Here is a 14,369-nt window from a genome sequence, read left to right as displayed (position 1 = left end):
CTGATACGCATCCAATGATGGCTGTATCATCTGAGAACTTCTGTAGACAGCAATCGTCCGAATTATAACAGAAGTCTGAAGTGTAAAGGCTGAACAGGAAAGGTGAGAGAGCCCTGTGGTGCCCCCGTGCTGCAGATTACCACCTCGGACACACATGGAGCCTCACATACTGTGGTCTGTTAGTAAGGTCCATGGTCAGCTGTTTGCCTACTCTGGCTCCCTCCAGCTTCACTCTCAGTAGTGCAGGTTGGATGGTGTTGAAGCACTGGAGAAGTCAAAAAACATGATCCTCAGAGTGCTTTCTGCTGTGTTTTACTTGCATCTATTTGAAAGACTGAGTGTAAACACAAAAAAATTATTTTATGTGCTGGAATATGCAGAAAATAGGTTTAAATGTTAAACAAATTTCTTCCAGTCAGAGAATGTTGCATATAATTAAATTGTTGCTTGATGCATAAAGTTAAAAGATTAAAACTAATAAAACAAGTTTTAAAAAGAGACGTTTCCATTTGATTACATTTTATATGATGGTTTATGTAGAAAAAGTAGAATTGGGCTGAGAGATCTATCGCTTTATTACCCATTCAGGTTGTAAATCGTGTTTTAAAAAGTAACTAAGTAATTAATTACTTTTGAAAATAAGTAATCAGTAAAGTGACGGGATTACTTTTTGGGTGAAGTAATCAGTAATTAGTTACTGATTACTTTTTTCAAGTAACTTGACCAACACTGGGTATAAGCTTGCTAAATTTGAGTTTCAGCTTTGTTATGATTAGAAACTCAAATTTGGGGGCAATTCTGACTGGCCCCCTCCTCGACTCAGAGATGGTCTTTCACTTCTTAATGTAAATGGCCTCCTTGACTCAGCGCTCAAACCTACGTCTCAACTGTTCTGATACTCCTGACATATAAGGGAAACCTGCAGTCAGCTGACACTGAAGAAGTCACTTGGATGAGTGATGAAAAAATTCTCACACTGAAAATGCTACGTACAGATGAACTGAATGAACTTTTTGGCATTTTCTTACCTGGATAATTTAGCATTTAGACGTGTGAGTTAATATAAAATGTGAATCGTAGTGTTCCAGTCAGTCTGACATGGATTTGTTCATCAACCAAACTACAGATCACTGAGTACAGAGGACATTTTATTTTCTAATCTGATTCTATTTATAATAGTGAATATCAACTTAAAGTAGTACTTGCTTGTAGTGGTGCAACGGATCAAAAGTCTCACTGTTCGGATCGGATCAAATTTTTTTGTCACGGATCGGATCAATTTTCGGATCAGCAGAAAAAAAGAAGACAAAAATTTAACTCGCCATTTACTTATTTAAGTATTTTTTGCCTACTAAAAACATTCAACTCAAGACTCATTACACGCAATTATATAAAAACAAATTAACATGCAATATATAGCAGTACAGGGCTTTCTATCTACTACTCCGCTGTGATATAACGAGCGGTCACGGTCACGTAGCTTTCCGTTGCCCTGGAGGTCCACCCATTTGTAGTTAGGGCAACAGAAGATGCCTGGGACAGTTCAGCCATTACTTTAAACTTTTCCTGCTCATACATGCTTGCGATCTTGTCACTGAAGTGGACGTGTAACAGGATGTAGCGCGTCATGGCGTAGCTCAAGCACGTCCATCATAGTTTAAACTAGTTAACAGAGATTTGCCGCGTTAAAGCAGTTACGGCATTAACGTCATTTTAACGAGATTTACGCTGACAGCACTAGTTACCGCGGATCACCCGTGCTTGGGGCTGCACGGCATCAATGCGTCAACTAACGCGTTGACTAGTTTAAACCCCTTGTTTTGCACAACAGAATGCGGCCTCCCGAATGCTGCTAAACACCCCGTTAGCTTTAGTAACAGCTTTAGCCCGGTCGGACTGGGCAGCAAAGGGCTTGCTTAAATACCGCAAACTCCTCTGCTCCTCCGCTAGCGCTGGCCATAACTATCGCTTGACAGACTGACCACGCGCACCATACACATACTTTTTTCTTCTTTTTCGAATCTTCCGATCACGTGTGTGCCGAACCGTGGAGTGGGATTGGTTCGGATTACGGATCAACCGTGATCCGTTGCACCACTACTTGCTTGTATGTGTTTATGTAATTAGCTACAATGGCCTTAATTTACTGGTCTTGCCTTTTGTGTTTGTGTTGCAGTTTTAAGTGAGAGTGGACTTTCCAAATGTTTAGAAAAAAACAAAAAAAAACAACAACAACTATAGCCTGGTTACATTCATGTCTTTAAATTGTTTGATCACACACAAAGGCTACTTCCTTCCACTGTGTTTCAATTAAAAGAAAAGCTGGTGCTCAGAGGAAGAGGGCGGGCTTTACTTGGTGTCAGTGACAGAAATGAAAAAAAGCTCAAATGAGTGAGAAGGACGATGAAGGAAACATCTGTGCTGTGTCTGCTCTGTAAGTAGAATCTCTGTGTTTGTTTGAATTCTTGTACTTTGACTGTCTGCTCTCCTGATAACTGATGATGGACTATACTTAAAGTATAGTCAGTGGTGCACATAATCATAATGATCACTTTCAGTGCTGCTTTTATAAACAGCTCAAACTGTGGTAAAAGACCATGATGAGGCTCAACTGCATGGATACTTTCATGTCGTGAGAAATATTAATAAAAAGAAAATCCAAAGATAAAAAGAACAAGTGGTAGAAACTTGATGGATGAAATGGTTCATAAGGACTCCAGGTTTCCCCCAACATTCCAAATACATGTTAAGGTTAAGTCATTATTAATATTTATTTATTTATGTTTTTGTCGTTTGTTTGATTAAGTGTGAGAGATACAGATATTGACGGGGTCAGGTTATGTTAAAAAGCATAAATTGTTATACATTGTTCATTGGTTCAAAGGTACACCACACTTCTTTTTTTTGCTTGTCTGTTCTGGTATATTTTTCATTTGAACTGTTATTCTGCCAGAGTACTCATATTTACAAGACGGCAATGAACGCCCCATTGGTGTGTCAGAAAAGACTCTTTTGTACATATGTTCCTTGAAGGGGATTGGATCCGTTCTTTTCCACCGCAGCTGAGGGCTAGGAGTTGAAGAGAAGCTGCTGTATGTTTTTGTCAATGACCTGATTTTGGAAATAAAGCATATGAAGTGAGAAAGCAACTCCCATAGTCATCCCTGCCTTAAAGCTGCGACATAAGCATTGCACACTTTTTCAGTTCTTTGTTGCCCAAAACGTATGACTGGCACCAAAGTAAGAATAAGCAGATATAGAAGACACAAGTTTTTGGTTTGTGTGGACCTGTTCTTCATGTTCAGTTAAATCAACCTGAGTGTCATTTCTCTTCAGTTCTGATCTCACTGCTGAGCTGCACAACAAACCAAGGTTAGTAAAGGACATGCTGGATCACTGTCACAGGTGACACACTCACCTGTCTGTGTTTCTGCAGCTTTCAACATTCACAATGTGACAACAACTTAATGACTGTGTTTGCTTTATTTTAGGGGAACACACCACCACACCTCCACTTACATCAACACCTCCACCTACATTCACATCTCCAACTGGTTCCACTTCCATAACTGTTCCTCCATCACTCTCTCCTCCTGTTGTCTTTGTGTTGTCATTTTTTACATCATCTACTCTTATGGTTCTGCTGGTGTTACTGGTGTTACTGGTGAGAAGATACATTGGTAGGAAACTTGAAGGTGAGATTCACACTGTCAGTTTTATATGTGGTTTTATTTTCCTGAATAATCTACTGTTATTATGAATAGATGTTTTTTTTATTTACATTCTCTGCACATGCAAATAATAATTGTTACAATACAATAAAATATAGAAATAAGTTTACAGCAAGTTTTTTCATAAATAAAATTCCATATTGAATTTTTACAATAAACTGCACTAATTGCGCTTACATTTTGATCATTTCAGCAGATCATGACAAAGCTGAGGAAGATGACATTAAAGATGACATCACATACAGCGACATCAGAATATTACAGCGTCAACAACAGTCAGTCGACCAAAGCAGAGGTAATATTGCTTCTTTTTCTAATTTGTCTTTCAGGGTCTGGGTTTTGTGGTTGTGAGATTTGAATGTCAGGAGAAGCTTTATTTTATAAAATGTGAACACTTCAGGAAAGTGTTGGTTTCTAGAACCAGAAGGGACTACATTTAGGAAAGTGCTACATAGCTTGACTTTTGCGCTAAATACATAGACTGTATGAGGGCATCACACAGGCACAGATAGATGCTAATTAGAGCTAATTAACATTAAAATATATCTTAGAATTTCACTCACTTTTTGTATGGTTTGTTAATACAGTGAAGGAAAACTTTAAATGCAGCAACATTTTTAGAATGTATTTCTTCATGACTGTGAAGACATGTTCGCTGACCTTAACCTCTCCAATATGCTGATTTTAGTTTAATGTTTAATTTTCCTGACTCCGAGTATGGTTGATTTTATAATAGACAAGAACATTATGGAGCATGCAAAAGGGGGCTCAAAGTGAACAAAAGTATTTTGTTGTAACAGGAAAATTAAAAGAATATGTTTTAATTGCTTCATTATTCAAAATAAATTAATCTCTGTATCTATTTTCAACTGTTTTAAAGTTTCATAAAGTTTAGTATTTGGTAGTTTGTGTAACATCTTGTCATGCTGACCAGATACATACATACACTGATCCTGACGATGAGCTGTTGTATTTTCAGTAGATTTTTTTTAAATAAATGTCATCAGTGTTTTTAAATATTATATTTACATCCAAATTGTTTATTGTGCAAAAATTCTGAAACAGCAACCTCCCCCCCAAAAAACAAAACAAAAACAAAACTATACAATAAGTTGTGCAGCTGCACTGCATGCACTGATGTCCTGTCGTTGTTTTACTGCACAGAGAGTGATTCAGCTCCAATCGATTCAGAAGTGAGAACTGAAGGCGTCACTTATGGAGAAATCATTGTTAAAGAGCAGCAAAAAACCCTCCCCTGCTGTGATGCCGAGACAAATCCCACGAGTGAAACTGATCACAGCCCAGAATCAGCAATTCAAAACAACAACATTGCAGATGTGGAAGCAGAGCAACTGCGGACGGAAGTTTCAGGCTGTCTCAGTGATGAAGAGCTCCCAGCATCCCCCAGCAACATCAGCATGGAGGAGAGGAAGTCACTCACATCACTTAGTAATGACAACAACATCATCATCCTTCCGGCAGACAAAGGTAGGCGCATGCTTTTTCTAATCCAGAAAGACTATCAGGACAAAATGTTGTCACTGCTCAGGGACAAAAATGCATGCGAGCGCCTGAAAAATTACCCAGGATGTGGTTACAGGAAGAAGGTGATAGATTGTCTGAAGCAGTTAGAAAGGGACAAATTTAGCAAACATACATAAACAGGATGGACCTTTAAGACTGCATGTCTGTATGATCAACTTGGTCACCTATAACTTTTCTGAGTTTCTGACTTCGATCCTCAACTCGCAGCTCTGAACACCACATCCTGATCACCTTGGATTTTGTTGAGAAGGTGAGAGATGTCATTATGGAGGCAGATCTTGTACGATGTTACATCTCTCTTCTCTTGCGTTCCAGTCACTGATGCGTTGAAGGTCATTTGTACGAGATTACAGACTGACGCAAAACTTAGCAACAGAACCACTTTCAGCACCAATCAAATGTGTTTCCTTTTCGAACAGTCTTCATAAGATAAGATAAAATAAGATAGGCCTTTATTAGTCCCACACGTGCGAAATTTGTTGCGTCACAGCAGAAAGCAGACAGTTAAAGTAGTAAAAATTAAAGTCAACAATGGGATAGGATAGGATAAGACAAACAACAAAATTGCACTTTGTGTTATTGCACCTGTGTGGATATGTGCATCTGGTTAGCTACAAAATTCTTTGTTATGGAGTCTGACTGCAGTAGGGAGGAAAGACCTGTAAAATCTCTCTGTCCCACATCGTGGGTGCTGCAGCCACTGACGGATCTGCTCAGTGCTGTCAGAGTCTCTTGCCAGCACTGAGCAGCTACACATACCCTTCACATATTTGGGTCAGCACTACAGGCAGAAACATGGGTGTGCCGTGGGTTCCCCGCCCACTGTGGCCGACTTGTACATGGAAGAAGTAGAAAAGAGGGCTTTGTTATCCTACACTGGAACACCACCAAGTCATTGGTTCGGGTACGTGGATGATTACGCGTATTACGTCCAGATGAACAGAATCAACCTTTTACACATTTATTTATATCACCTAAAATGTTTTGGGGGTCTTTTTCTTGTTGTTGTTTTTTTTTTACTTTCTTTGCTGTATTTACTTTTTTTGCAGCATGAGGGTCTGTGAACCAAAATGTGATCACATGTGATCATGGATGATTGTTTTCAGCAGTCCAGTGATCAACACAAAATGTATTTATTTAATTAGTTTTCTTTGAGCCACATTATGTCTTCAGTACTGGGGTCTCAGGTACAGGTTGAGCTGGTATGGCCCAGATGTCAGGTGTGTTTTGACTTTTAGCAGTGTGGTAACTGGATATTTAATCAAAAAGCAGCTCAGATGTTTCTACTCTCTGCTTTTGGCTCACACGCCGGTTATAAACAGGATAAATTTGTTATTAATAATAATAGGCTCAGGATGGAACATATGAACAGACTAAAGGTCTTTAACTGTAGGTTTTCAGCCTGTCAAAGTGTCCCTTTAATATAATGAGTCATTTTGACTTAAACGTTTGCATCTAAAACCACAGTAGCAGCTTCCTGCTGCCTGTTGTTCAGTCGAGTTAACCACAGCTTGAATCTAAACATTCTCACCATAGTGTGTTGCTGCTTGGCTAAGAATAGTTTTTTGAAAACATGCGTGCTTCCTGCTCTGTGGTGAAGTGTATCAGTCACCATGAAGAAACAAAATAGCAGCTTTGTGGTCGTCTACCTTCGTTTATTCCCACAGAAACAACACCCAGCTCTTTGTAGTCATTTCTCAGAAGAGCTGTTAAGGAGAGGTACAAACTGTGAAATTCAGTTGCTGTTTATGGAAGTTAATTAAGTTTCTGAATAGATAAAAATACATGAATAAAAAGTTAATCAGTATAAAATGTTTCCCTGTAGTTGTAATAATATACATTCGATATACCTGGAGAAATTTACACATCTTGCAAAAAGTAACCCAGCTGCAAAATAAGATGTCACGTATGGACAAAAAAAGTCAGAGGTCCAGCTGCTCTTCATCTTTCACTGTGGGCTGATCCTGTTAAATTTGATTGGATCAGTACTTCTCTAAAGCTGGACAGGGACATATTTACCACTGTGTAAAAGGCTGTAAACATTTGGTAATGAAGGAGAGGAAGGCTGTTCCATTCATATATAAAGTAATAAATAAAAAGTAGGTTTTTAGCTACTCAGTTGCCCTGCTTCATATTTTTCATTTCATGATGGAACAAATATTTCAGGTGGTCTGGATTCTGCTTTGTAGATGCAGTTGTTGTTGTTTTTTAGCAGATTAGTGTTTCAGACTTGTTTTAAGTCTAATGGATCATCCTAAGAAACTGTCTGTCTTGGTGGAGAGAAGCTCCCGAATCAATTCAATCCATGATTCGATTCAATTTGAATCGGAAAAATTTGGCCTCACACAGTCAGAAATATTATAATTCTGATCACTAATCAGTACATATCCATATTTTTATATCTATAAAAAGAAAGGTGACACTTGTGAGACTTTATCAAAGGTGTAAGCATCACAGCAGATGCCTCTGTGCCAAAGTAACTGAGAATACAACTCAGAAAAACATGAAGGAGAAGGCCTGGGATTTTAAAGCAGGTAATCTTAAAAATATTCTGCAGTAGAACAAAAACTGAAGAAAACCGTGAATCGACATATGAACATTACCTGGACTGGTGAAGTGAAGCAAAGTTACAGAGGTTTTTATTAGAGACAGCTATGCATTTTGTATAATATTAAAAAGTTTCTTTTCAGAAGTAATTTAAGTAAATTTAAGTAAAAAAGAAAAGAAAAAAAACACAGTGGCCAACAACGCTGTAAACAACTGTAGACTGCAAGTGAATGGGAAACTGTTTTTGTACTCGGACAGAGAGAGAGCTGTGCATGAAGTGTGATTTTTATCGTTGTGCGGACAAAACTGCAAGAAGGGATTCATGACGATGTTTATGTGAAGCGTAGTTTGGATCGTCTTTTGCTGCTGGTTCAGTGAATATTGTTTGGAGAGAGATAAAACCTGCAGCTTCAGAATCAGCACAAATAAAGACGTAAACACAAAGTGCGGACCCGCCGACGCATCAAAATGAGTAAGCTGTCGGCTTTCTAATTAATGTCTTGTTGTATCTCTGTTGTGGTCAGTGCTATCCTCTATGCTGCTGCATGCTGGGGCAGGAGGTTGAGGGTCGCAGATGAAAATAGACTAAATAAACTGATCCACTGGCTCAGGAGGTTGGAAGCTCATCTTGTAACCCAGCTCTGTATGTCCTGGTCGTTGTGTCTTTGTGCAAGACACTTCACCCTGCAAGATACAGCCTCGCTTCTGTCAATCTGCCCCAGGGCAGCTGTGGCTACAACTGTGGTTTGCCTCCACCAGTGTGTGAATGAATAGTGAAAGCGCTTTGGGTGTCTAGAAAAGCACTATATAAATGCAAACCATTACTAATGTTGTGGGGATGGAGCTCTGTTAGGGTGGTGTCAGAGAGGCGAATGTTGTCCAAGATAAAGACAATGTTGGATAATACTTCCCACCCACTCCATGACATGCTGATGACTGATAACAGAGATGAAGACAAGGACAGGGAGAAACAGGGCTTTGTGTGTGTGTGTGTGTGTGTGTGTGTGTGTGTGTGTGTGTGTGTGTGTGTGTGTGTGTGTGTGTGTGTGTGTGTGTGTGTGTGTGACAATAATAAGCAACCGCTTTAATTAACGAAAAGAGGTTTAGGCTGTGTTTCACATGGGTTACACGCGATGCTTCATTTAAACTCTGTAGCACTCTGTCGTTACCATATAAATTGGAGAGTCTCTCTTATGGCGGTCAAGTGTGTGCCAAAGCGCAGCAAGGAAGTATCTCGGTGTGCAGTGCTGCAAACCAGCTGATGAAATTGTTTTTACATGTTAATGTAAAAGCTACTCTTTTAGGCCAAACTCTGACCTCAAGGGTTATAACATCTGTAGAGTGTGGAACTGTAGATAGCATTATACTGCTAGCAGGCAGGTGTAACTGCAGGAGGAAAATAATTAGTAAGAAGCAGCATTAAAGGAAAAGGCAGCGCTAACTGCCGTTTAACACATTTTGGTAATTATAGACAAAAAGCAGAACTGGGTGATGAACTTGTTGCACGTCAAGACTCTGTATATAACCACTCACACTTTATAGGGGGGTAGGACAAGCGTAATGAAAGAAACAAAATCCAAGTGTAGCACCTTAAAAGGAGGTTTAAGATAATTAAAGGAAGGAGGAGATATTTTGTTCAAAACTGTGTATGAAGGGTACAGGAACACAGAGTACTAAAAAACAGAAAAGTAGGCGCTGAATGAGGAACTTAAATAAATGTAACAGATCGAGGGACTGCAAGGCTTTTGCGCTGTGCTTATTCTCCCTTGTACATGGGACAATAAAGAAGCTGTTGAAACAGAGTGTGTCGGGACAATAGCTGTATTGGTAAATCTTGTTACATGCTTTTGTTTGCTACCTGCTAAGTTTAGATAGTAGCTGAGTGTTAATAGAACCACGATATTTGAGGTTTTAAAAAGCATTTCAAAAGCATTACATTGTGAAGCATTGTAAATTAAGTTACATGTGGTTGTCAAGAGGTAATGAGGATTTTAGGTAAGTCTCCAAAGTTGATTCTGTTCATAGCGTTTTGTGGGAGAAATCTTTCGTCACTCATCCAAGTGGCTTCTTCAGTCTCAGCTGACTGCAGGTTTCCCCAAATCTTATAAACAAGCACATTTGCATAATGACTGAAACCAGCTCACTGAAGGAACGATGGGCTGGGAGGTCAGTTCCTTAATCTTAGGGTCTGCTCCAGTGACTGTAGAACAGTCATTGGTCTGCACAATGACATTTCCCTGACAGTATGCCAATCAAGTAATTTTCATTTCAATTTCTTATTTTGTTTTATTTTATTCTATATCTATGTATGGATGGACGAGTTGTACTGAGGCAATGAAGGTCCAAATTGTTCACTTTCAAAACAACTCATTTTGTGAGTACCAAACTAGATGTCTAAGGTCTCTATTCAAATTGATGTCCTACTGGTCATTTGTAAAGGTGCTACAGAAGCAAAAAAAAAAAAGAAAAAAATGTATGGAGGATTTTTTTAGAATCAATTAACTCAAATTACTCTGTGAATCGGTGCAGCTCCACTGCACAGTCTGACCTGGGACTGTGTCATGCAGAGAGATTTGACATCTTGGAGTTCAAAGCTTGTAATCATGTTTCCTGTTCTTTGAACTGTGTGTGTTTGTGTTCAGACTTTAAACCAGAGCCAGATGTCGTCTACTCTTCACTGAAGTAGTCCACCAGTCCAACCGCTGACGTCCAGCTGCTGGTCTCTTACTGGCCCATTCAGAACTTCAAACCAGAGGACATCCATGCATACAAATGATTACTGTGTCTGTTTGTTCACTTATTTGATTAAAAAAATCAGAATCTTAACCAGAGCTGTTTCAGTACTTAAAATCAACAATGATTTAAAAACAGCAAAACACGTTTAACATGTTTTAGTTTGGCACTTTGTTCTTGTTCCCATGACAGTTTTACTGCATGATCAATAAACTTCTGTTCTCACTGTTTTTCTCATGCTTGTCTGTGTCAGTGGCTGTTCACAGCACACAAGGGCTTCAGTGCGAATACGATCAGCAACGTAACCATAGTTTAGAAAATTAGTTAGGATCAGAAATTTTCTCTTAAGGTGTCATATTAAAGGTGCAGCCCCTGTGATGCAGTCACCTCCAGAAAAGGCAACTTCTGAAGACAAAATAGTTGCAATACAAAACTTATATTAATTAAATAATTAATAAAACTTCACTTAAAGGACAAAAAAATATTAGTGTCTAAACTACCAGTTATCACTATCCATGTGACTCAACAATAAATACAATAAAAATAATAACTAATTAATAACATTGTACTCTGGAATAAACAGTGAAAGCATCACTGATGATCTGCTTGGAACTGTGTGGTAATTAAACAGCTCCATCTAGTGGACATACATAAAAGTTGCTATTTCAGTAAGTCATCAGCCTGTTTCTAAATGTAGTTATGTAGTTTGACCTCATGATGGCAGTGGCCAAAACTACAGACTAACATGTTTGGGAACATTAATATCAATGTTTTTAAGTACTTTAAAGTACAGAAGTACAGAATTAACCTGATAAATGTGGTTTCAAAAGTCATGCAGAGATCAGTCCAGCATTGTTGATTTGTTCAGATGAGCCAAAACATAAATCAATGATTACATTGGAATCTTTTGTAATCTAACCAGTCACTTACTCTGGTTTGTAATTTGAGGTCACAAATTATTAATTATCTGAGGAGGTTGAAGTGATTGAGGATAGAGATGATTACTAAGAGGGAAGAGAGCTTGTTGAGAAGATGTAAGGAATACTTTGCAAAGCTCATAAATGAGAAACTGATAAATAGATAAATACCACTGAAGTCCCCCATCGCTAAATCCATCCACGTTACATAAACCATGTAACTTGGATGGATTAGATGCTGGCGTGACCACAGTGCACACGTCTGCTGTTGCTCACAGTGGACCATGGGATCGCTCAGGGAGTTTGTGCGTTTGTTCAGACACATGAAAAATTCGAGGGAACATTAATGGCAGGACTTTTTTGGTCAGTTTTGTAGGAATGGGGTCTAAAAGACACGTTGATGGTTTGGAGGAAGTAATTGTTGAAGAAAAAGAGTCTAACTTAACATCAGTGGTACTAAAAGTAGCTGTAGATAATATTACATTTGTGGGATGATTATTGGTAATTTTTTTCTCTAATGATAAAAATTTTATTTGTGAAGACGTTCATGAACCCATACTGTAAAAAAAATACATTTTTCAATTTTCCAAAATATATTTCAAATATATGGTAAATATTAGGGGTGCAACGATACACAAAATTCACGGTTCGGTTCGGTTCAGTTCGGTTCGATACTTTGGTGTCACGGTTCGATATTTTTTCGATACAAAAAAAATATTCATGCCTTTTTAATTTGTCATTTATTAAATGTTCACGGCACATTCCGCAACACATCTCTGTGCGTGCCAGCCGGTGATCAGCTGATCACGGAGCTGGGTTTAAAAGAGAGACGCCACCCACCTGTTCGCCGCTCAGACATCATATTCTTCATGTCAGGAGCTCCGACACTTTGCCGACGACAGTCTCTGCCTGATTCAGCGACCGTGAGTGTTTTTCCCTTCGATCCTTTTTCTCATCCCGGCTCTGCTCGCTCTCCGTCTGTAATGGCAGTTCCGAAGCCACGCTTCATGCACTGATCGTTACTAGAATAACTGCGTGTCTGTTCCAACCCACCGCTAGCCTTCGCCGCGTTTGGGTCTAGCCAGCACGCCACACGGGCACACCGAATTACTGTGTGTAATTCGCCCGATCGTGACAGTGCGTTCATCATTTGTTTGAAGCCAGCTCACGTCCTGCAACTACTTTTCCGAGAATACGTGCTTCTTTTGTGGTTCGGACTCCTGACATTTCTTTGGAGGTGGAGGAACATCACAGTAATTGCTTAAAGGAGCTTCTTCGACATCTTTAAGAGTTCTAAACAAAAGTCTGTCCTCCTGAAAATCTTATGTACGCAAACAGGCGTTGCAACTTCTTATCTTGTGCGCGTTTTTTATTTTGACAGCGAATGCACACCTGCGGACCACTTATGTGCAGCCCTGGTTATTTAGCTTGTCATATTGTAGCGACAGAAATTATTTTGTCCATAAAACCATAAAGCTGCACTTTCTTTTTGCCTTATAGTCTGATTTGTCATAACTTTTCCGTTTTGTGGTAAGCTTTTCTTTGGCTGTCACTTCTTCACCCTGACCTGTCTTATTTGGCTCAGCAGAACTAAAATATATATCCTGCTGCTTTTACACACACACTCACATAACGCTCAGCGATTCTCTGCGCGATCAACCTCTCACATGTTTAAGCTTGCTGCAGGAGATTTCACTTGTCATGTTTGCATAGTAAGCTAACGATTAATAAGATGATGTCAGAGGAATTGGTGCGCAAATTATCATCACTCACCAATCAGTGCTGTCGCTCTCTATACACAGTTCGCACGATTGCAAAGTGAAAACAAAAAACAAGCGCAAATTCAAACGCGATTTCGGGCAGGACAGAGATAGATTTTGGTAGCCCGACTGGAAAAATCGCTAGAGCCGGGACGTTAGGCTAGCGATTTTGCCCTGTATCTGATTGAGGAATCACTCATCTTTGGAAAAGAGAGTTTATTACAGAGAAAATGCTCTTTCCAAAATAAAAGCTATACTATACGCGTCTTCTGGGCTATATTCTCAGCAGCATATTAAACATATTAGGTCCCCATTAGGAGAATCATGTGCTAACAGCTGTCTAAATAACTCGGGTAAAGCATGCGTGCTTGTTGTCTGCTTCCACTTGTCTTTGCACTAGGATGAAGTCGGCGTAAACGTGCAGTCATATTCGTTGTGTTCCCACTAGTGCTGTCAGCGTTAATCTCGTTGAAATGACGTTAACGCCACAACACGGCAAATCTCCTTAACGACCTACCGTGGGTCGCCCCGTGCGTGGAGCTGTTAACGAGCTAACTGCGCTAACACACTAGCTCCCACCCATGTAATTGAGCATTGCGTGGCACATCCAACATACTGTTTTACTTTAGTCCATGACGCGCTTACCTTCAGGGTCATACGTCACATGAAAACCAAAATAGTTCCAAACGCCAGATCTGAATGAGGGTGGGGGAGGTTCAATTTGCCATGTTGCAAGGAGAGCTTAACTTCTGTCTCGCTAGCTTGCCCTGCGCTCCGTGAATCTGCGTTCGACTACTCCGCCTAGGCTGCACTGTCGAGCCCAGATCCACTGAGCGCTCAACACAGACAACATCGTCAGAAGGAAAGTTGATAAAATAAATAAAAATTGTTGTATTGTTCGATACATATGCGTACCGAACCGAAAGCACAGTATCGAACGGTTCAATATCGATACGAGTATCGTTGCACCCCTAGTAAATATATGTTGTATTTGTGATGCTCAAAAAAATATATTTTTGAAATTGAAAATATATTTGTTTCAAACCAAAATACATTTCAAAACATATTTTAGGGTGAAGAAAATACATTCCAACCTTGCAGTAGAATGTATATCAAAGTATCCTTTATTTAAAATG

The 14,369-nt window shown here is 39.4% G+C and overlaps 1 protein-coding gene across 1 annotated transcript; it reads left to right on the top strand.

Moving 5' to 3' along the window:
- Window positions 1-2,330: 2,330 nt before the first annotated feature.
- Window positions 2,331-10,635, top strand: LOC146713099 (uncharacterized). The gene is made up of 6 exons (XM_085437497.1): window positions 2,331-2,434; window positions 3,337-3,372; window positions 3,492-3,695; window positions 3,925-4,026; window positions 4,896-5,219; window positions 10,466-10,635. The coding sequence occupies exons 1-6, from the start codon at window positions 2,404-2,406 to the stop codon at window positions 10,507-10,509; spliced, it is 741 nt and encodes a 246-aa protein (XP_085293623.1). The 5' UTR covers window positions 2,331-2,403; the 3' UTR covers window positions 10,510-10,635.
- Window positions 10,636-14,369: the final 3,734 nt, after the last annotated feature.

Source organism: Copadichromis virginalis, linkage group LG3, assembly GCF_057382275.1.
Source record: "Copadichromis virginalis isolate Kocher_CV1m ecotype Utaka linkage group LG3, C_Virginalis_male_GT1.1, whole genome shotgun sequence".
Taxonomy (NCBI): domain Eukaryota; kingdom Metazoa; phylum Chordata; class Actinopteri; order Cichliformes; family Cichlidae; genus Copadichromis; species Copadichromis virginalis.
This window is presented reverse-complemented; position numbering and strand designations above follow the sequence as displayed.

Bases quoted from the DNA above. Each gene is read 5' to 3' on its own strand.
- LOC146713099 (XM_085437497.1), top strand. From the start codon at position 2,404: ATGAAGGAAACATCTGTGCTGTGTCTGCTCT. The intron at 2,435-3,336 runs GTAAGTAGAATC...ATTTCTCTTCAG, and splicing joins ATCTGTGCTGTGTCTGCTCT to TTCTGATCTCACTGCTGAGC. The intron at 4,027-4,895 runs GTAATATTGCTT...TTTACTGCACAG, and splicing joins GTCAGTCGACCAAAGCAGAG to AGAGTGATTCAGCTCCAATC.